A 21,720-nucleotide genomic window follows, 5' to 3' on the forward strand; every position below is an offset into this window, starting at 1 on the left:
TTTGTCCAGGTCAAGGTCCCCCTCGCGGCCGGCCGCGGGGATCAATGGCCTGGCGCCATGGCCGCGGCGGCTGGCCCTTGTCCCCGCTGGCCCGTGGCCCCAGGCGCCATGGCCTCCTGCCGCTGGGCCGGCGCTGCCCGCGCACTGGCCGCGCAGGTAAACAGGCGCCGGGCCCGCCCCCGCACCTGAGCTGTCCCCCGGGCCCCGTCGCCCGGAGACGCAGCGCGGCCCGCAGGGGCCTGGAGCAGGGGGGCTGCCGGGCCGGCGTGAGGGCAGGAGGGGGGACACGGGCGGGCTCAGCCCTGTCCCCCCGCCCCGGGCCGCCCCCCGGCCAGCTGCTTCCCAGAGCCCTGAGCTCCATTGGGGGGCCGGAGTGGGGCGGGAGGACACGGCGGCCTCTGTCCATGGCGACCCTGTCCAGGGAGACCTATGCAGGCAGGAGAGCAGCCCCGGGAGCGACCCCCATGGACACACGTGTCTGAGTCCCCGTGTCCGTGTCCCCGTGTCCGTCCCCACATCTATGTGCCCCGTGTCTGTGTGTGTGTGTGACCTGAATCTGTGTCCCTCAGTGTCCACCCCCGTGTCTGTGTCCATCATTGTCGCCCCCTCCCATAACCGTGTCCCTCCCTCCATGCCACCCCCTGTTCCAGGACACACACACACACACACACACACACAGTCTCTGTGTTCAAGTCACCAGGGGGCGCCCGGCACACCCCTTCCCTCTGCTCTCCCAGCTGGGCCGTCAGGACTGTGACCCCTGACCCCAGGCATGTCAGGGACACCCAGTGGAAACTCTGCGTGCGTCACCCAGGCCGGCCTGCCCCACTCAGGGTCACGGCAGGCGGGAGGGCGCATGAGAGCAGACAGGGAGACAGGGAGGGGGTGGGGGGGGTCCTTCCTCAGGTCACCTGGCAGGGACGGGAGCAACAGACCCGGGTGCTGGGCTGGGTGCTCCCCAGTTCCGTCCAGACGTAAAATGAAGAAGCAAGTCACAGCGCCCGACACGCCCCACGCCGAACACCGCACAGTTTCACAGACGAAACTCCGGCTCACGACCTAGAATTGGTCTTTCCTTTTTTCTTTTTTCTTTTTCTTTTTGGGTCACACCCAGCGATGCTTAGGGGTGACAACTCCTGGCTCTGCACTCAGGAATTACCCCTGGTGGTGCTCGGGGGGCCCTATGGGATGCTGGGAATCGAACCTGGGTTGGCTTCATGCAAGGTAAACGCCCTCCCCGCTGTGCTATCACTCCAGCCCCTAACTTGTGTTTTCAAACAATCCATGATCAATATTTAAAACATCAGAACCCTTTGCACAAATAGCTGACTTTGGGGCTTCAAAAAATTTAGACCCATTGGGGGCTGGAGTGATAACACAGCAGGGAGGGCGTTTGCCTTGCATGCGGCCGACCCGGGTTTGAATCCCAGCGTCCCATATGGTCCCCTGAATTACCAGGGGTAATTCCTGAGTGCAGAGCCGGGTAACCCCTGTGCACAGCCGGGTGTGACCCAAAAAGAAAAAAAAATTAAACCCATGGGGCCAGAGCGATAGTACAGCAGGGAGGGCGTTAGCCTTACACAGGCCAACCCGGGTTTGGTACCCAGCATCCCAGATACAGTTCCCTCTGTGGCACCAGGAGTGATCCTTGAGTGCAGAGCCAGGAGTAACCCCTGAGTGAGCCGGGTGTGACCCCAAAACCAAATTAATTAATTAATTAAGTTTGTTTAGCACAGCGGGTAGGGCGTTTGCCTTGCATGCAGCCGACCCGGGTTTGATTCCTCCGCCCCTCTGGGAGAGCCCGGCAAACTACAGAGAGCATCCCACCCGCACGGCAGAGCCTGGCAAGCTACCCGTAGCGTATTCGATATGCCAGAATTGGTAACAAGTCTCACTATGGAGACGTAACTGGTGCCGCTCAAGCAAATTGATAAGCAACAAAATGACGTGACAGTGACAGTGACAGCTTAAAAAAAAAAAACAGACCTGTGCTCAGGAACGGAGCGATAGCACAGCAAGTAGGATGCTCGCCTTGCCCGCGGCTGACCTGGGCTCGATCCCCGGCATCCCATAGGGTCCCCCAAGCGCCACCAAGAGTAATTCCTGAGCGTAGAGCCAGGAGCAACCCCTGAGCACTGACAGGTGTGTCCCAAAACCAAAAGCAAAAACAAAACCATTCAGACGCGTGCTGTCCCTGAGCTGGTTTGACATCGACCCCACCATCCCCTATGGTCTCACACTGAGGGGGGTCGTGGGAGCCAGAAGTTGGGGTCCAAGTCCCCATCCTGACACTGGCCACGTGGCCTCAAGCCACAGACTGTCCTCCCTGGCAGTCGTTTCCACCCAGAGGAGACACTATCTGGAAATGCAGCGGGAAGGCATAACCCAGGGCCCTCGATGGTAGAAGTGAAAAGGCCGGGGAAGGAGAGGGGCAGAGGGGGAGTAGGAAGCAGTGGACACTCCAGTCGGAATCTGGACACAACCCGAGCACCCAAGAACAGAGGAACGGATACCTTGAGGAATACTACGCAACTGTCAGGAAAGATGAAGTCACGAAGTTTGCCTGACCGTGGATGGCCACGGAGAGCATCGTGCTGAGGGAAAGGAGTCAGAAGGAGAGGGACAGAAGGGGCATGACCGCATTTACTCGTGGCATGTGATATATACGTCTATTGCAGATATGTAATATGTACTGTATTGTACACGTAGTTGAAGGCTGATATCCATAGCCAGAGGAAACAGGGACTCGGAGGCTGGCCAAGGGTTGGAGTCAGCCACATGTGGGTGGGGGTGAGGGGCAGGTGAGACAGAGAAGGGACCAGGATGACAATAATAGCTGGGAATGATCCCGCTGGGCAAGAGCTGAGTGTTGAAAGTACGTAAAGGGATAGACCTGATAACCTTTCAGTTCCTGTATTGCAAACCACAGTGCCCAAAAGGAGGGGGAGAGAGAGACAGAGACAGACAGAGACAGAGACAGAGAGACAGAGACAGAGAGACAGAGACAGAGAGGCAGAGAGACAGAGACAGACAGAGAGACAGAGAGAGACAGAGAAGAAAACCACCTGCCATAGAGGCAGGCAGGGGCTGGGGTGTGGGGGTGGAGGGGTGACGGGAGGGAATTTGGGGACCCTGGTGCTGAGAAATGTGCCCTGGTGGAGGGATGGGTGCTGGAGCACTGTATGGCTGAAATCTGAACAGCTTTGTAAGGGTCTGTCTCACAGTGATTGCATTAAACAAAATTAAGGAGCTGGAGCGACAGTACAGCGGGGAGGGCATTTCCTTGCATGCGGCCGACCCGGGTTCGATTCCCAGCATCCCATAGGGTCCCCCGAGCACCGCCAGGAGTCATTCCTGAGTGCATGATCCAGGAGGAACCCCTGAGCATCGCCGGGTGTGACCCCAAAAGCAAAAAAGAATTAAAAAAAGCTAAGAGTGAGAGATCTTATGGGGGGGTGGGGGCGGAAGCAGTGGGCAGGCAGAAACAGGGCCCAGGCAGGGGTGGGGGGCAGGTTGGTGGCCCGGACATGTCTGTGGTATCGGTGAATGTCTGAACCCAGAGCCACCCATACAGTAAGCATGGGACTCGGTCTATAATCATTAGACTGGGAAAAGGTCGGGGTCAGAGACAATACAGTGGGAGCGATGCCTGCCTGGGCTCAGTCCCACCACGTATGGTCCCCCCAGCACCACCGAGAGTGACTCCTGCATGCAGAGCCAGGGGTAAGCCCTGAGCACCGCCGTCCGCCTCACTGAGAAACACACCAAGCCCCGCCCTGCCCCCCCCCCGCACCTAAATTCCCAGTGATGCTTTGGGCTTTTTGTTTTTTTCTGGTTTTTGTTTGTTTCTGGGTCACACCTGGCGATGCTCAGGGGTTCCTCCTGGCTCTGCACTCAGGAATGACTCCTGGCGGTGCTCGGGGGACACTATGGGATGCTGTGAATCGAACCCAGGTTGGCCGCGTACAAGGCAAACGCCCTCCCCACTGTGCTATCGCTCCAGCTCCTCAGTGATGCTTTGGGTCTTCTGGTCTGAGTGTCTCAGGGTGACGGGCACTGACTGGGCGGCCCAGGGAGGTCCAATCCGCTCCGGTGCCTTGGCCGCCCCCGTGATGATGGGGATGCCCAGACTGGGCGGTTGCTGACAGCTCCAGAGTCCTGACATTCTGCGGCTTCAGAGGTCCCACGGAATGTGGTATCTGGACAAGATGAACGGGAGGCAGGGCCTCGGGGTGGGGTGGGGGTGTTGGGTGATGAGGGCCAAGGTGGAACAGTTCGCCTAGACCCCTGTGGGTCGCTGGGCTTGAAGTAGTTCTGCCAACCAACCCAACCCCCCTCGAACTCCTACACATCCCTCAGAACCCCATTTGAAAGGCCCTTGAATTCATTCATTCCAAGCGGGATTGATTATTTTATCCTCAGAGCCCCCACTGCTGGGTTGCTCACATGAAAAGCCCCCCCCTTGTTGTTATGCCCGCCCCCACTCTGGGACTCAGGAGAGATAAGAATCGGGGGAGAATGTTTGCCAGAGCCACTGTCCTCATTAGCACCCTGAGCGGGAGAAGGCTTGGAAGGCCCCTGGGAACCTGGAGGAGGAGGCGGCTGCACTGAGGGGCTGTTGTGAGGGCGCAGGCAGTCTGCAGCCAACTGGGAGAGCGTCTGGCGGGCGGCTTCCTGGGAGAGGGGAGGATCCTGTGGGCTAGCCGGCTCCCCCGGGCCGGGGCACTGCAGCAGCTCACCGGCTCTCCCGGCGGGAAGGTCACAAGCATCTGTGGGGGAGACGAGGGCGGGTGTGAGCGGCAGGGCTTACCCAAGACCACCCGGGGCCACGGAGGACGATCATTCGCACACGCGACATGCCCTCGGGGGCAGGATGACAGCGCAGCGGGGAGGGCGCTTGCCTTGCACACAGCCGACCCAGGTTCGACCCCTGGCATCCCGCAGGGGCCCTCCAGCACCCCTGCGCCTTCTGTTTATCTGACATCAAAAAGTTAGAGGACGGAGGGGCTGGAGCGGTAGCACAGCGGGGAGAGTGTTTGCCTTGCACGCAGCTGACCCGGGTTCGATTCCCAGCATCCCATAGGGCCCCTCGAGCACCGCCAGGAGTAATTCCTGAGTGCAGAGCCAGGAGTGACCCCTGAGCATCGCCAAGTATGACTCAAAACAGAAAAAAAAAATTTAGAGGACAGGGCTGAAGCGATAGCACAGCGGGGAGGGCGTCGGCCTTGCACGCGACGGACCTGGGTCCGATTCCCAGCATCCCATAGGGTCCCCTGAGCACTGCCAGGAGTAATTTCTGAGCGCAGAGCCAGGAGGAACCCCTGAGTGTCACTGGGTGTGACCCCCTGAATAAATAAATAAAAGAATCCCCCCAGTCATAGCCCCTCCCAGTCCAGTCCATTTGGAGACCCCTGGACACCACCGGAAGTTGTTCGGGAGGATGCAGGGGGGGGGAGGGGGAAAGGATGCTGGGGGGGGGGAGGATGCAGGGGTGGGAGGATGCGGGAGGGGGGGAGAGGGCGGGTAACCGAGACCCTAGGGGCTGTGGAGGCTTCAGGGTAACGACAGCCAAGAAACCGGAGCTCTGTGGGGACGGGCTCCGCCCTGGCCCCTGTGCTGGGCTCTGCCAGCTGCCCCCCTTAGCTGCCCCCACACCTGGTGGCGCGCGGGCTCCCGGCCTGCCTGGCAGCTGGTGCGCCGCCTCGGGCCCGCAACCCGACCCGGGCGGGCTGGCACCCCTGTGCCGCTGCCATCTGCTCTCTCCCTGCCTCTCCTCCGCCCTGGCCTGGCCCCCGAGACAAGCCGGCCCCTCCTTCTGCTCCCGCCAGCTCGGGCGTCCCCCTCTCCCTTCTCCCGGGGTTCCGGGGGGCACCCCTGCCGGCAGAGCCCTCCCCGCGCCCCCAGTCCCAGCTCCGCAGCTTCTGTCCTCTCCGCCTGGAAACCCGGGGTCTGGAAAAGCAGATTCCACACTGGACGAGGTTTGAGGTCTGCGTCAGGCCCAGAGACGTCACCTGGGCCGGCCACGACCCGTCGGGCCCCGCGGCACGAGCCAAGGTGGTACCCAGGCTCTGCGGGGAAGGGCGCAGTGCCCCTAGAGCTGTATCTGCATCATGACGGCATCGACTGGCCATGTCTGCCGCGGGTGTGGGCCATCCATTAGTGATGTCTGCCCGGGGTGCGGCCCCTGAGGACCCTTTAGTGCCACGGGGGTGCGGCCAGCCCAGCTTTTCAGAGTCGGGGGGTGCAGAAAAAGCACAGGCAACGATGGTGACATTTTCCCACAAGGCGGTACCAGCTGGGGCTGGACGCAGCACCTGCCTGGCTCCGACTAGGGAACATTTCCTTTGTGATTCATTCGCTTTCCCCAGGGAGGAAGTCTGTCTTAAACAGCTGCCCAGTACGTTCTAACTCCCCTTTGGAAGACGGGGTAAGTAGTGGGGCCAGAGCGGTAGTGCAGGGGTGCGATGCTTGCCTTATGGGGAGCAGACCAGGCTTCAATCCCTGGCACCCCAGATGGTCTCGTGACCTGCCCCCTAATCCCCTCCCGGAGTTACCCGAGAGCAATGCCAGGAGTGAGCCCTGAGCACCACCAGGTGTGTCCCTCCAATATCGTTTTTAAAATAACGGGGTAGGATGGAATCGATGTCTGCAGGGTGACAACACTCGCCTGGCCTGGCCGTCACTTTTTTCCCCTCCCACCCTGCCCACTACTTGTGGTCCCTCTGCATCACAGTCAGGAATTATCTTTCAACTCAGCAGGACGGGGGTCCCAAAGCAAAAACAAAAAATTCAAAGAATAATCAATGAAATAAAAGTCAGTCGACTCCCAGGAGGCCACGGGTTAATAGATTTTTGTTTTATTGAATGTTATTAACGCAAGGCTATGTTTTATTGTGTTGACATTTTTTTTTTACTTGTACGTAAGAGTGAATGCCACTTTATCTCCAGCCTAGAAGCAATGTAAAGATAGTTTTTTAAATAAAAGAGCTTAAACCAAACAAGTGAACTGAATTAAAAAATGTATATCCAATAAAAAGATGGTACACACAGATCATTAAAAAAATACATACATAAAATTATATATACAGAAATAAAAATGACCGAGGCTTGAGAAATGTAATTCTGCCCATTGGTCTTCCAAGCGGAAACTGACTTGCAGAGAAGTTTTGAGTTTGCCTGAGCGTGCACAGCCCGGGTGCCAGCCCGAGGGAGGAGGGCACCCGGATGGCCCAGCACACAGAGGCGGGGGGCGGGGGGGGGGGCGGAGAGGAGTGGGCATGTCCTTACACTATTGGGTGGTGAGAATCCTCATCTCAGACCATCTCGGACCACCTCAAGAAAGAACTTTAGAACACGAGGGAAACTGGAATGCTGGGTAAATAGTGAGTAATCAGTGGGGAGGGGAGGGGAGGGGAGGGAATGTAAGGGAGGGGAAGGCAGGGGAGGGGAGAGCAGGGGAGAGGAGGGGAAGGGAGGGCAGGGCAGGGGAGGGGGAGGGAGGGAGGGGAGAGCAGGGGAGAGGAGGGGAAGGGGAGGGCAGGGGAGAAGAGGGAGGGCAGGGGAGGGGAGGGAGGGCAAGGACCTTTCCATGTACTTCAAGGCCCTTCTCCTTTGAGTTCAAACGCTCAAGAAATAATCCAACCGGTCGGCTCAGGTCCAACCTCCCTGATTGGTTAGCTCTCCTGCCCTGAGCCATCTCATTGGCTGCCGGCCACTATGGGCGGGGCAGCTTGTGTCGAGTGGCCAATCGGCTGCCGGCCGGGGTTCTGTACCTGCCTCCGCCCAGGGTCTGCTGCGGGCTCGGTGGTCCTGACCGCTGGTTAGGGAGGGAGGCAGGGATGACCACCGCCTGGGACAGAGGGGGCGGGGCCAGTCGGAAGGCGGGGCCAGCTGGGGGAGGGGCAGGACTGGCACGGAGGCCCGCGGACACCCCCGGGCACCCTCTGTCCGGTACCGGGGCCCCAGGGGGAGAGGGGGCGAGGACGTCCAGCGCTCTGCCGGGAACGTGCCCGCCCCGGGCCCGGGGTTACAAACGCAGCTAAACGGGGAGGGGGTGGGGCGGAGCGATAGCACAGCGGGGAGGGCGTCTGCCCGGCACGGGGCCGACCGGAGTTCAATCCCGGCATCCCCGATGGTCCCCGAGCGACCCCTGAGCATCGCTGGGTGTGAGCCAAAAAAAATAATAAATGGGGAGGGGGTGACTGGGCCCCTGTGACCCTCCCAGGCTGGGTGCACTGAGGGTGCCCCCTCCAGGCAGAGCAGAGTGGCACTGGGAGGAGCAGGACAGTCACGCCCAGAGCGGGGAGGAGAGGGCACGGGCATGCAGGACCCGCGCTGGCAGCCCGGGGAGGGCACGCGGAAGGTTCCAGAAAGGGCTGCCCCCGTGGCCAGGCGGGGGCAGGGCTCCGGGTCTGGGGGCACAGGGCCTGTCTGAGCTGGGGGCACAGCTCCCTGGCGGCCGGCCATGGGCAGGCGGAAAGGGTGAGTGAGAGATGGAGGGGGAGGTCCCCGTGGAGCCCCCCAAAGTGTCTCTGCAGGGCTGGAGGGGCCGGAGACCCCCCAAAACCAGGGCCAGGGACACCCTCCCCCCGCGAGGCCTGGCTCCGGAATCAGGACCAGGCAGCGTCGGGGACGTGGAATGCGGGGTGTGCTGGGGGAGGGGTCCCCCGCCACCTGCCCCCGGGACTGTCCGTCTACACCAGGTGAGCTGGGTCCTGGTCCTGCAGTTCTTGGAGGGACAGATAAGCGTCAGGGTTCGAGGCCAAGCAGGCAGGAGGGGCCTTGACGGGGTCTGGTCCGGGCGGGCCAGCGGCCTTCCCCTCCGCTTCCCCCAGGCCCGGGCACAGCCACGCCCCATCGGGGCCTGCCGGGCTGGGGTGCTCGCCGGGCGGGGAGGCGGCCCCCCCGGGGGCTCCGGTCTGCAGGGAGGGGCCCGGCCAGCCCTCCCCGGCCCCGGGGCCCCGCGGGGCAGTGCTGAGGGGGGGGAGGCGCAGCAGGTGGTCCCCCGGGGGGAAGCTGCAGTAGGCGTCGTCCTCCCCCGGCTGCGGGGGCAGGGCCGGGAGCAGGGGGCCCCCCGGCCCCCCGGGCCCCCCCTCCTCGGGCTCCCCCTCCTCGCAGGGGTCGTAGGTGAAGTAGACCTGGCAGGCCTCGATCTCCAGCGCGTCCGGGAGGTGGAAGAAGAAGTAGCCCTGGTTGGTGAAGCCGCTGGGCGAGGGCGGCCCCCGGGCCTGCTGCAGCCGCAGCCACTGGGCCGCCTTGGCCTCCCCGTCCAGCACCTCCAGCGGCGAGATCTCGGGCGCCGGGCCCCCGGGGCTGAAGGCCGAGGAGGGGAAGGGCGAGGAGAGCCACTTCTGCGGGGACAGAGCGCAGCCGGGGTGTCAGTCCTGCCCCTGAAGCCGTCGCTCAAGGCCGCCCCCTCCAGGGAGTCTGCCGGAACTGCACCCCTCGCCCATTTATTCCCCCAGCCCAGCTGGGGCCAGCTCCAGGGGGACCCCCGGGCGCCCCTGCCCCCTGCCCGGGGCTGGGCTAGGTCCCGGGGTGCCCACAGAAGCCAGACTGCTCAGGGCCTTTCCAGCCCGTCTCGTCCCCGAGCCCACCATGGCGCCCCCAGGACCTGAGCCTGGGGTCACACCCGGAGGACGGGTCGGCCCAGGGCTGCGGGGACAGCGGGCCAGGGACACGGGCGCCTGCCGGGCCTGCCCGGTTTGCGGCCCAGGGACGCTTCCTGTGTGCCCCGACGGGCTCTCGGGCCAGGCGGTCACAGGGGCGGACGCCGCGCACAGAGAGGACAGTGACGCGCCTCAGATCACACAGCCCGGACGTGTGGGAGCGAGAAAACCCAGACTCCCCTCTGCGCCGCGCCCCTACTCCGCCCCGCCCCCCTTCACTGTCCCCCCACCCCCCACCCCGTCCCGCCCCCTCCCGAGGCCCACCTGGAAGTCTCCTCCGTGCTCGGAGCTGAGCTGGACGAAGAACTCCGAGGGGTCTGGAATGTGGCACTTCACGAATTTCTTGAGCCTGGAAGGGGACGGGGAAGGGTTGTGGGCAGGGGAGGGTCCCCGCTGCCCCGAGGGCCTCGTCCCGCGGCCTTGCACGCTCTGTCCACCGTGTTGTTGGAGACCTTGGGGCCACCCGGTGGTGCTCAGGGGCTACCCCCGGAGGTGCCGGTCGGGGGATGCCGGCCTCTTGCTCGCCACGCCCGTACCCTGCCCGCAAAGCCACCTCTGGCCCTTGGTGGAGATGGGGTCTCCCACCCCACTTAGGGAGGGCACGGTCTGGGAGCGGGCACGGGGCAGGTGCACCCCGGGAAGTCAGTAGGGGGCGCCCCCGAGCCAGAGCAGGGCGTCTGGAGCAGGGTGGGAGGGGTGCGGTGGGGGGAGCAGAGGCCAGCCAGGGACGTCCTCGGGGATGGCTGTGGACGGTGCCTTGGGCTGGGCACTGCCCCGGAGCACCCGGACCCCAGCGCCCGCCCGGAAGGTCAGACTGGCTCCTGCCCCCACGGCCCACCTCCCGCCTGAGCTCTGTCTCTAGAAGGTTCCTCCTTCCCTCCCGTCCTGGGCTCAGGAGGTGCTCCCCGCCCCGCCCCGCCCCGCCCCGCCCCGCCCCGCCCCGCCCCGCCCCCGGCAGCACGAGGCCCGTCTCCCCATTATCTGGTCCATGCCCACCGGGGCACCCCTGCCTAGAATGACCAAGCCCACAGCGGTGGGGGTCACGCCCGCTGCCCTCCGCGCCGGGCTGAGCCCAACCCCCGGCTGGGGAGGGAGGGAGGCACGAGGGCGCCCGCCAGCCTGCACCCCAAACCCTGCCGGAGTGCCGGGTGCTCTGGTGGACGGGCGCCCTCGGGGTCCTGCCGGGCGCAGAGCGGGACAGAGGGGCGCGGCCGGCCCTGGCGTGGGGGGGGGGGGCGATGCTTACCAGCCTCCCACGTGCCAGTTGCTGGTGAGGAAGTAAGTGAACAGGATGAAGACCACCGTCCCGCTGACGGCCCAGACCAGGCGGTACCACCAGGAGAAGGGCTGGGTCTTCCCGGCGGGGGCTGCAGAGAGAGGGGTGGGCGCCGCGCCCGGCTCACCCGCTGCCCCGTGCAGCCGCCAGGGGCCAGGGCCACGCCCGCCTCCCCCGGGGAGCCCTGGCACGGGCCCTGGGTGCCACCTTGCAGGTGAGGCCACAGGTCGCGGTGGACCCGGGGAAAGCTCGGGCTTGTGATTTTTGAGATGATTTAAAAAAAAAAAACAACAAAAAAGTCCCATTTGACCTGCCCCTGCGCTTCCTCAAAGACTCCCACGGGGCCGGAGCCATAGCACAGCGGGGAGGGCGTCTGCCTGGCACGCAGCCGACCCGGGTTCGATTCCCGGCATCCCATAGGGTCTCCCCCGAGCACTGCCAGGAGTGATTCCTGAGTGCAGAGCCAGGAGCAACCCCTGAGCATCGCCGGGTGTGACCCCACCCCCCCAAAAAAAGAGCTCCCGCAGGCCACACGGACAGGGTCTGCCGGGGCGGGGGGGGGCTGGAGACCCCCAGCCTCCCCCAGCGGGCCCCCCTCACCTGCTTGCGTCCGGAAGGCCTTGGCCGCGCTCCAGGGGCTCCACACCGCGGGCCGCTCCCCGGGCCGGGGCCGCGCGCGCACGCGCACGCGCACCTCGTACGCGGTGTCCGGAACCAGGTTCTCCAGGCAGATCCACTTCTGGTTCTGCTTCAGGATCAGCAGGGGCGCGTCCTGGGCAGACACGGGGAGGCGGGGGGGCGTCAGGGCCGACGCCGCAACGCCCCCCCTCCGCGGGCTCCTCCCCAGGCCCGGGGCTGCCCCTCCCCACCCTCCTCTGCACGCCGCCCTCGGGAAACCCCGTACTTCAGTTCTTCTGTTTTAACAGTCTAATTAATTAATTAACAGTTTAATTAATTACACCCAGCGATGCTCAGGGCTTACTCCTGGCTCTGTGCTCAGGAACCCGGTGGTGCCCCGGGGGTCCCTAAGGGATGCCGGGGATTGAACCCGGGTCAGCCACGTGCAAGGCAAACGCCCTCCCCGCTGTGCCGTCACTCCGGCCCCACACTTCAGTTCTGAGTTGGTTTGTTTTTTTATGATTTAATTTAGTTTTTTGTTTTGGGGGCCACGCCTGGCAGTGCTCAGGGCTTACTCCTGGCTCCGCGCTCAGAAATTACTCCCAGTGGTGCTCAGGGGACCCAATGAGATGCCAGGGATCGAACCCGGGTCGGCTACATGCAAGGGAAACGCCCTCCCGGCGGTGGGACACTCGGGCCCATCAGTTCTGAACTCTGCCACTTCCCGAGCCCTGCCCCCACCCCCTCCCCTCCACCCTGCAGGCAGGATGGTGGCACAGACACCCCCAGGGGAGGAGGGGAAGGAGGAGAAGAAGGAGGAGAAAGAGGAGGAGGAGGAGGAAGAAAAGGATGAGGAAGAGGAGAAGGAGAGGAGGAGGGGGAGGGGGAGAGGAGGAGGAAGAGGAGAAGGAGGAGGGGAGGGGGGGAGAGGAAGAGGAGGAGGAGGGGAGGAGGGGAGGGGAGAGGAGAAGGAAGAGGGGAGGAGGGGGAGAGGAGGAGGAGGAGGGAGGGGAGGGGGAGAGGAGGAGGAGGAGGGGAGGAGGGGGAGGGGAGAGGAGAAGGAAGAGGGGAGGAGGGGGAGCGGAGGAGGAGGAGGAGGGAGGGGAGGGGGAGAGGAGGAGGAAGAGGAGAAGGAGGAGGGGAGGAGGGGGAGAGGAGGAGGAGGAGGGAGGGGAGGGGGAGAGGAGGAGGAGGAGGGGAGGAGGGGGAGGGGAGAGGAGAAGGAAGAGGGGAGGAGGGGGAGCGGAGGAGGAGGAGGGGAGGGGGAGAGGAGGAGGAAGAGGAGAAGGAGGAGGGGAGGAGGGGGAGAGGAGGAGGAGGAGGGAGGGGAGGGGGAGAGGAGAAGGAGGGGGAGAGGAGGAGGAGGAGGGAGGGGAGGGGAGAGGAGAAGGAGGGGGAGAGGAGGGGGAGAGGAGGAGGAGGAGGAGGGGAGGGGGAGAGGAGGAGGAGGAGGAGGGAGGGGAGGGGGAGAGGAGGAGGAAGAGGAGAAGGAGGAGTGGAGGAGGAGGAGGGGGAGGGGAGGGGGAGGGGGAGAGGAGGAGGAAGAGGACAAAGCTCTGAAGCAAGTGCACCTGGTTGGCCTGTGGGAACACCCGCAGGACCCAGACGGGGCGGGGGCGGGGGTGACGGAGTGGCACTGTGGGGGTGACATTCCCCAGAGATCAGTGTTGATTGATGATTGGCAAGACTGGAGGGAAAGCACAGCGGGTAGGGTGTTTGCCTCGCACGCGGCCGACCCGGGTTCGATCCTCCGCCCCTCTCAGAGAGCCTGGCAATACCCAGAGTATCCCGCCCGCACGGCAGAGCCTGGCAAGCTCCCCGTGGCATATTCGAGATGCGAAACACAGTCACAGCAAGTCTCACAATGGAGACGTTACTGGTGCCCACTCGAGCACATCGATGAGCAACAGGAGGACAGTGCGACAGTGACTGGCAATGCCCGGTGGTAGGTTTGCTGGTTTGGAACGTGGGATGCTGTCGCCTGTGAAGTCTAGATAAATAACTTCCTGCTCACGCCAGTCGGGGCTGTACGACGGGGAGCCCCAGCAGGGAGAGCGGCCCAGGCTGCCCAGGGTTGAGGGGCAGGGCATCCGGAGGGGCAGGGGTGGGCCGGGCCGGGCCGAGCACTCACCCCCCATTTCTGGCTCGGGGCCCTGTTCTGCACCTCGAACTCCAGGTAGCTCTCGAGGTAGTAGGAGTAGAAAACACTCCAGGTGACGTTGCTGCACAGGTGGGTGTCCCTTACGGTGACACTGAGGGAGTCAGGGGCGAACAGGCGAACTGGAGGCCGGAGAGGGAAAGGAAGCTGGGGCGGAGGCTTGTTCCAGCCAGCCGCTCCAAAACCACCTCCTCCGAGAAGCCCTCCCTGACCACCCTCTGTCTACTCGCCTGTTTGATTTTCCTCCCGAGCCCTCAACACCACCCAACCAACGATCCTCGTGGGTTCCTTATGCCTATTCTGGCTTCCCAGAGACAGGGGGTCTCAGGGTGGTCCCTGCCGGGTCTGCGAGAGGCACGTGATTCAATCTCTGCTGAACTGGATGGAAGAAGGAGGCACTTTCTCCGCACTCAGATTTGACCCAACCACTTAACTCGGATTATCTCGTGCCTCCCGGGCCTCCGTAGGACGGGAGACTCGGCCGCCCCCTGGCACTGGGCTTTGTGAATTATGTGGCTACCACAGGCTACCGAGCGACCACCTGGGCAGCGGGCAGGAAGCAGCTTTTGTCTTGGCTCACAGACTCCTGACAGGGACCAGGTGTCACTTGGGACCCATGGCCCCACTTTACAGATGAGCAAAATGAGACTCAGACCCCCCACTGAGTCACCGGTCAGAGGGCCAGAGTCCGAGCACTGAGAATCCTGCCTGGGTCTCGCCCCTTCTTCCCTAGACACGGTCCCCGAGGCCTAGGGGTACCACACTCTCATTCAGCAAAACTTGCCAGAGCGCCTCCCAGGTGGGGCCCGGGGCTGGACCCTCAGAGGACGGAGACAGAGCGAGGTCACTGTCCGGGGAGGGAGCCCACCCCAACCTCAGCTGGGAAAGACCCCCAAAGAGAAGGCTCGAAAGGGCTGGGAGCGTCTGGGAAGGCTTCCTTGAGGAGGTGACTCCTGGCGGGCATGGCAAGCAGGTGGACCTCAGCAGAGGTGTGAGGCCCAGAGAAGGCAGGCTGGGGCCTGGGGAAGCGGGCGGGAGCTCACCGGGCCAGTGAGGCCCGGGTGTGGAGGCCAGAGCAGGAAGGGGGGAGAGAGGCCGAGGGAGGCTCCTGCCCGCCCGGCACGGCCCCTCACTCACGGTAATCGAAGGGCCGGAAGCACTGGCTGGTGACCTCCCTCCAGCTGCCCGCCTCCTGGCACTGCACCTCCATGCTGACTCTGTCCGCCGAGGTCAGCTTCTGGGCCTGCGTGGGCGGGGGGGGGGGGCCAGGCAGGGGCGGTCAGGAGGAGGGTGGGGCCCGGGAGAGGGACATGGAGCCCACACACGGAGGGGCCCACCACAGCCCCGCCGTCCACTGGGCCAAGTGGGCTCTGTGCCCCCCCGGGCGAGAGTCCCGCTTCGTGGTCCTGTGAAAGCAAGCGGCAAGCCGAGGGCCAGGCCGGGTGTCAATAAAACTTTATTTGTAAACACAGGTGGCAGGGTGGACTTCTCCCAGGGACTGCGATAGTCGGCCAACCCCTGGTCTGACGTGAGGCAAGGGCCCAGAGAGACAGGTCAAGGGGTTCACGTTCGTGCCTGGCATGCGGCCAACTCTTGTCCCAGCCCCAGTCCCCTGAGCACCCTGGTGCAGCCCTGAAGGACCCCCCACATGCCTCAGTTGACCCAAGTAATGCCGGCACCTCAGGGCCTCGTGTTGGCTCTTGCCTGGCTGGGTGAAAATCGTAAGGAGGGCAGAGGGCCCCCCGGCTCCCTTCTGCAGTGCTCGGAAGCCCCCAGACAGAGTGAGGTGGGCTGCCGTGGGAGGGAGAGAGCTCGCCTGCGAGGGGAGGAGCGGCGCCCAAGGAAGAGCGGGTCTGGAGTGGGCCCGTTTCATGGCTGAGTGGGGGGGCTCCCCTCCTCCCCGCACCCCTCCCCTCCTCCCCGCACCCCTCCCCACACTCAGAATTTTCTGGGTTGTTTGTTTGGCCACAACAGCAATGCTCGGGGGTTCCTCCTGGCACTCGGGAATCACTCCTGGTGGTGCTCGGGGCACCCGTGGGACGCTGGGACGGAGCCCAGGCCAGCCGCATGCAAGGCGGACGCCCTCCCTGTGGACTCTCGCTCCGGCCCACTCGGGCTTTCTGGAAGGGCGGGGCTGGCTCCCGAGCACACCCGCGGGCTCGGGGCTGCTCCTGGCTCTGTGCTCAGGGCTCTTCCTAGCAGACGGGAGGACACGGGGTGCCGGGATCGAGGGCCCGGGTCTCCCGCTGCAGGACGCTGCAGTCCCCGGGGGAGCGCCCTGCCCCGCCCGCTGAGCTCTGGCCGCTGTGCTCTTCCCCAGGTTCACGCCCCCCGCCCGGTCAAGGGCGGCGAGTACAGCGGGGCCCCCAGAGCCTGAGGAGACACGGGACACAGCTCCCCCCCTCCCCCTGCCCCCCGGGCCCCTCCCCACCACTCACCTCTGGGTTCTGGTCCAGGATCAGGTCGCAGGCCCCCCGGAGCAGCTCACACGCTTTCTGCCACTTCCTTTCAAGGCAGAAGAAGCCCCTCAGGAGACAGGGGACCCTGCCCAGGGCTGGCCCGCATGAGCCGGACGCCCCCTGGCTCAGGTTTGCAGGAGAGGAGCGGTCGGCCAGCAGGACAGAGGCCCCCCTCCCCAGCCGCCCCTCCTCTCTGCGCGTAGCCAGCGTGATCCAGAACACGGGCCGGCTCCCGCCTGAGCTCAGAGCTTCCGAGGGGCTGAGAGGCCCAGAGGCTTCCCCCACCCGAGTCCCAAGAGCTGAAGAGGCAGGCAGGTATGCATGCAGACACGCATGCAGACACACCTACACGCATGCACACAGACACACACACTCACAGACACATGCACACGGACATGCACACATGCATGCATGCGAACACATAGACACATGTATGCAGATGCACATGCACATAGACACACATGCACAGACATGCAGACATGTGTGTAGACAGGCACACAGATACACAGAAACATGCACACAGGCATACATGCATGCATGCAGATACTCCTACATGCAGACACACATACATACATGCACAGACACACCTGCATGCAGACATGCATGCACACAGGCATGCATGTACACTTGCAGACATGCACGCAGATATGCACACCTGTGTGCATACATGCAAACACAGGCACACATGTGCACAGATACACATGCACATAGATACATCTGCACGCACAGACATGCAGACAGGCACACAGATACACAGACACATAGGCACACAGGCACATATACATGCAGACATGCATGCACACAGACATACACACATGCATCCAGACACATATGCACATAGACACACATGCACACATACATGTGGACACATAGGAACACATGTATGCAGATACACATGCACGCAGACACTCACACATGCACGCACACAGGCACACACACACACACCGTTGTTTGGACGTGGCGACCAGGCGGCAGGACGCGGCTGGCAGGCCTCCCGGCGGGCTCCAGACGCACGAAATGTTGGCCCTGGAGTTGTAGAAGCAGGAGAGGGTGTCTGCGGAGAGACGAGCCGTGAGTGACACTACATGCAGACACACATACATACATGCAGACACACATACCCGCCGACCCGGGTTCGACCCACAGCAGCCCGAGGGTCCCCTGGGCCCAGCCAGGAGTGATCCCTAAGTGCAGAGCCAAGAGTGATCCCTGAGCACTGCAGGGCATGACCCCCCAATAAATAAAAGCACACGCATGCACACAGACATGCCTGTACGCGTGCACCTATGCACACAGACACACATGCACACGGGCACGCATGCACGTATGTGTGACCCCCCTCCAAGGGAGGCTGAGCGGCGCCGGGTCCTCACCGTGGGCGTCTGTGGCCTCCTGAGAGACGGCCTCGGGCAGGAGCAGGAGGAGAGGCAGCGGCCAGCACCAGGGAGGGGCCATCACACTGGCGGGTGGGAGCTGGGGAGGGAAGGGGCGTGTGAACCCAGCCCGTCGGCCCCTGCAGGCCCCCTCCCGCCAGGAGCCCACTCCTTTCCCCAGGAGATCCGCGGGCCCACAGCATCCAAGGGTCTCGGGCAAGCCCCAGTCATCATTCAGAAACTGGGGAAACTGAGGCACGGACCGGGAAGCGGGCGAGCGGTGCTGAGGAAGCTTCTCTGCCCTGCTGCCCGCCTCGTCGCCCCAGCGCCGTCCCCCCTGAGGCGACTGACGCGGCCCCAGACACGTGCCGTCATCGCCCCCTTCCTGCCGAGCCCACCCGGACCCCAGGCGTGAAGCCACCGCCCAGGTCACACGGCCACGGGACGAGGTGGACGCGGCGCTTGAGCCCGGCGGGGGCCTCGCCCCTGGACCTTCCCTGGCAGCCCCCACAAGCCCCAACTGCACCCAAGGCCAGTGGCTACGAACCCCCGTGCTCTCTGCAAGACACACACGCACATAGACGCACATGCACGTGCACACACGGACACATAGGCACGCGTGTGCACAGACACACATGCACACAGGCACATGCATGCACACACGCCCTGTGGGCTGCCGTGGGCGCCTGAGGGGTGGCCACGGCAGGGAGAGGCAGGCGCCAGCAACACTCGCTCGCGTGCCTGCCCGGCTCAGGCCCTGGGAAAGGGGAAACTGAGGCTCCAAAGCACTCCGAGCCAGAGAGGCAGAGTGTGGGTCCACCAGGCTGCACCCCAAGGCCGTCCCCACCCCTGCCCCACGCCTGGGCCCACGGGTCTGCTTGCCTTTCCAGATAACTCATCCCCCCGTAGCCCAGGCTTGGGACCCCCGAAGAGTGCAGCCAGCCAGGGGGCTCCCGGGAGCTGCCCCCCAGCCCCCTTCCATGCTCGGTCCTGCCCTGGGGTCTGGGCGCTGTCGGGGCCCTGGAGGGAGTGGCCCCAGGTCACCTCCCGGCCAGCAGACCACCCCGACCCCAGGAGGACCAGAATCCCCTGGTGGGGCCGGAGCGATAGCACAGCAAGTAGGGCATTTGCCTTGCACGTGGCCGACCCAGGTTCGATCCTCAGCATCCCATATGGTCCCCCAAGCACTGCCAGGAGTAATTCCTGAGTGCAAAGCCAGGAGTAACCCCTGAGCATCGCTGGGTGTGACCCAAAAAAAAAGCAAAAAAACACAAAAAACAGAATCCCCTGGTGAGGGGAGTATGGGGGACAAAGCAGAGCGAGAAAGCAAATCTGGAGGCGCGGGAGCAGAGCACTGTGTGGTGAGCACCCGCAGCAGGTCTGTAGCCCTGCGTCCACCCAGCGGTCAGCAGGCCAGAGAAGCCGAAACCTGGGGTTTAGAATGTGCTTCCAGCCAGGCGTCTCCACGGAGAGAGCGTGCAGGACCCCCCCTAGGGTAAAGTGTGCAGGGTGGCGGGGGACGCCCCCGGGGCTCGGGCTGGGAGCACTGGCGCCCCGGGCACCTGCCTGCAGAGAGGAAACCAAGCGTCAGAGACGTGGAGGAACCTGAGCAAAGCCACACAGCCGAGACCCGGCCTTGGGGGCGAGGGAGGGACGGCCCACGGCACCTCACACCTGCCACGAGCCCGGAACCTCCCCCCTCAGACTGGCACTGCCCTCTCAGCTGACGCGGGGGTCTCCCAAGGCGGCTGGGGCCCAGGTCACAGGACTGGGAGTTCTAGCAGGGGGGAGGGGGAGGGGGTGGCGGGGAGGGGGAGAGGAGGAGAGGGACAGGGGGGAGGAGGGTGGTGAGGAGGGGACAGTGGGGAGGGGGAGTGGGAGGGGGACCCCAGGCTGACGTCGCGTGCCCCTGGTGCCCAGGTCCAGGTGGTGGTGGTGATGTCAGAGGCTGGTGCTGATGCGAGGAGGGATGTGGGGGGGAGGGGGCGGTGATGACTCACCCGGCCCAACCTGCCCTGAGCCCACACGGCCCCGAGTAGGCGCGTTCTGGCTCCTTTCCTCGGGAGAAACTGAGCCACGAAGCCTCTTCCCAGGGGCGGGGCAGCCTGAGAGCCGACGGGTGCGGTGTGGGCCGGGCCCCCCCGGGGAGACGGGCTGAGAGGGACCCCCGCCCTGAACCCCGGTCCCACCCACATCCCCATCCTCCCTGCCTCTCCCAGCTCAGAGGCACTGACACACACACACGACACACAGACTCAGACACACAGACACACACAGACACGTGGACACACCGATACACGTGACAGACTCCCACACGGATACACACAGGCAGACAGTCTTACACAGACACACAGACTCACTCAAACACAGATACAGACACACACACTGGCATACACCCAGACAAACACACGTGCCTGGGCACACACATGGGAACACACAGGAACATGTGCAGACACACATAGACACACACAGGGACTCACGTACACACTCAGGGACACACAGACACACGGACACGCACAGGGCCCATATCTTGCTGTTTAGAGGGGGGACTGCCCATCTGAATGGGGGAGACAGGGACCTCTGAGGTGACAGCCCCCTGCTCCCCTAATAGTGCTCTCGTAGTGCTCCCCTACAGTGCTCCCCACAGCTAACGGCAGAGGCTGGGCCCAGGAAGCAGAGCCTCGAGGGATGTGTCTGCAAGGGGCAGATGCGGGGTGGGGCCCCCAGCCCCCTACTCCCCGCCACCCCGGCCCAGCTCCTCCCGTACCCCGGCCCTGCCCGGGGCAGCGCCCGCCTCTCACCCACATCCAGCGCCCGTCTCGAGGCTGAGCGGCCTCCTGGCCTCCTTCTCCAGCCCAGAGGCTGCGCACAGGGTGGGCCGGGAGGGAGGAACAGCCGCCCCCCTCCCTCCGGGGCGCAGGTGGGGGGAGGCCGGGGAGGGAGGTCGGCCGCGCAGGGCCTCTGAGTCACGGCCGAGAGTCGCCGTGACCTTCCCTGCAGTCCCCCCCCCCACGCTGGCTGCCGGCCGGGAGCCCAGGGGGCGGCAGGGGGCAGGGCGGGGCGGGCGGGGGTCACCTGGCTGGCTTGCTGCTGCCCCGGCGGGGCCCGCGGCCATCTCCCCGGAGGCTCCCTCGGCCCAGGTAGCGGCGTCAGGCTGTGGGCGAGCATGGGGCCCGGGCCGGCCCACTTCCTGCGCCTGGTGAGAGTCCCAGGGGGCGGGGGATCCCGAAAGTACCTCAGCAGATAAAGATCTCCCTCCTGGGGCGGGCGGGCAGGCGGGCGGGCAGGGGGCACCCGGGGCGCGGGGGGCGGGGGGGCACCCTGGTGGGCGGGCGGGCGGGCAGGGGGCACCTGGGGCAAGAGGGGCGGGGGAGGTGCGCCTTGGCTCGCACCCCCCCACACACCTCACCGCGTGCACAGGAGGCCCAGGACAGGAACCCCGACCCCCCCAGGTCACGTCACGCCCTGACCCCCCCTCAGGGTCACGCCCTCACCTGGGCCACGCGTGGCGGCTGCCGCTGCCGGAAGCAGGAGGCGAAACTCCTCCTGGTGTGTTGGAAACTCAGAAGCAGCGGCCGAGCCCCCCGGGTGGGGTGGGGGACCCCCAGGAGGTCTGCCCACTTAGGCCTTTGAGCACTTCTGCACCTTCTGTTTGAGTCGGGGGCTCGTGGGGGAGAGGGGCGGGGTGGCAAGACAGACGCCCTGCGGGGCTGCGGGTCAACACCGGCCGGGCCAGGGTCCGTCCAGGCGTCCCGTCCTCAGGGCCTCTCTTACTCCTTTGCCTAATCCCCCCAATGTTCCCTGGCCACCCCACCGCCACCCCCACTGTGAGACCTCCTAGAATGCTCCCGGAGGGGCCCCTGACCCCTTTGAGCGCTCACCCCAACCGCCTCTGAGCACCCCCCACCCCTTCCCCGGGCCTCCCAGAGGCCAGCAGCGCCCATTTCACAGACTAATTTTATGAAGGTGCCAGGGTCAAGCTCGCTACTCCGACATCCTCGGCAGTGGCCCCTTCCTCGCAGACCCAGAGAGCTGCGGAAGCTCCATCCATCACATCTGTGTCCCTGCCGCAGGGAGAAGGAACCGGGGCTGAGGAGGCCTGAGACACCCCCCCACCAAGGATGCCCCTGACGGCCACCCCGCTAGAGATGAGTCACTCGGCCGGCCT

General features: G+C 64.5%; 1 protein-coding gene across 1 annotated transcript; it reads right to left on the reverse strand.

Moving 5' to 3' along the window:
* Positions 1 to 8,693: 8,693 nt before the first annotated feature.
* IL2RB (interleukin 2 receptor subunit beta) lies at positions 8,694 to 17,634 on the reverse strand. Its single transcript, XM_012933207.2, has 9 exons — positions 17,553 to 17,634; positions 17,125 to 17,233; positions 16,159 to 16,225; positions 14,858 to 14,963; positions 13,694 to 13,842; positions 11,545 to 11,716; positions 10,915 to 11,035; positions 9,933 to 10,017; positions 8,694 to 9,350 (listed from the first exon to the last, which is right to left on the reverse strand). The coding sequence occupies exons 1-9, from the start codon at positions 17,632 to 17,634 to the stop codon at positions 8,694 to 8,696; spliced, it is 1,548 nt and encodes a 515-aa protein (XP_012788661.2).
* Positions 17,635 to 21,720: the final 4,086 nt, after the last annotated feature.

The sequence above is a fragment of the Sorex araneus genome, chromosome 6, assembly GCF_027595985.1.
Source record: "Sorex araneus isolate mSorAra2 chromosome 6, mSorAra2.pri, whole genome shotgun sequence".
Lineage (NCBI taxonomy): Eukaryota > Metazoa > Chordata > Mammalia > Eulipotyphla > Soricidae > Sorex > Sorex araneus.

Excerpts from the sequence above, each read along its gene's own strand:
- IL2RB (XM_012933207.2), bottom strand. The coding sequence starts at position 17,634 with ATGGCCCCTCCCTGGTGCTGGCCGCTGCCTCTCCTCCTGCTCCTGCCC. Across the intron at positions 13,843-14,857 it reads CTTCCGGCCCTTCGATTACC|TTCGCCTGTTCGCCCCTGAC; the intron begins GTGAGTGAGGGG and ends TCCGGCCTCCAG. Across the intron at positions 10,018-10,914 it reads AACTGGCACGTGGGAGGCTG|GCTCAAGAAATTCGTGAAGT; the intron begins GTAAGCATCGCC and ends GTCCCCTTCCAG.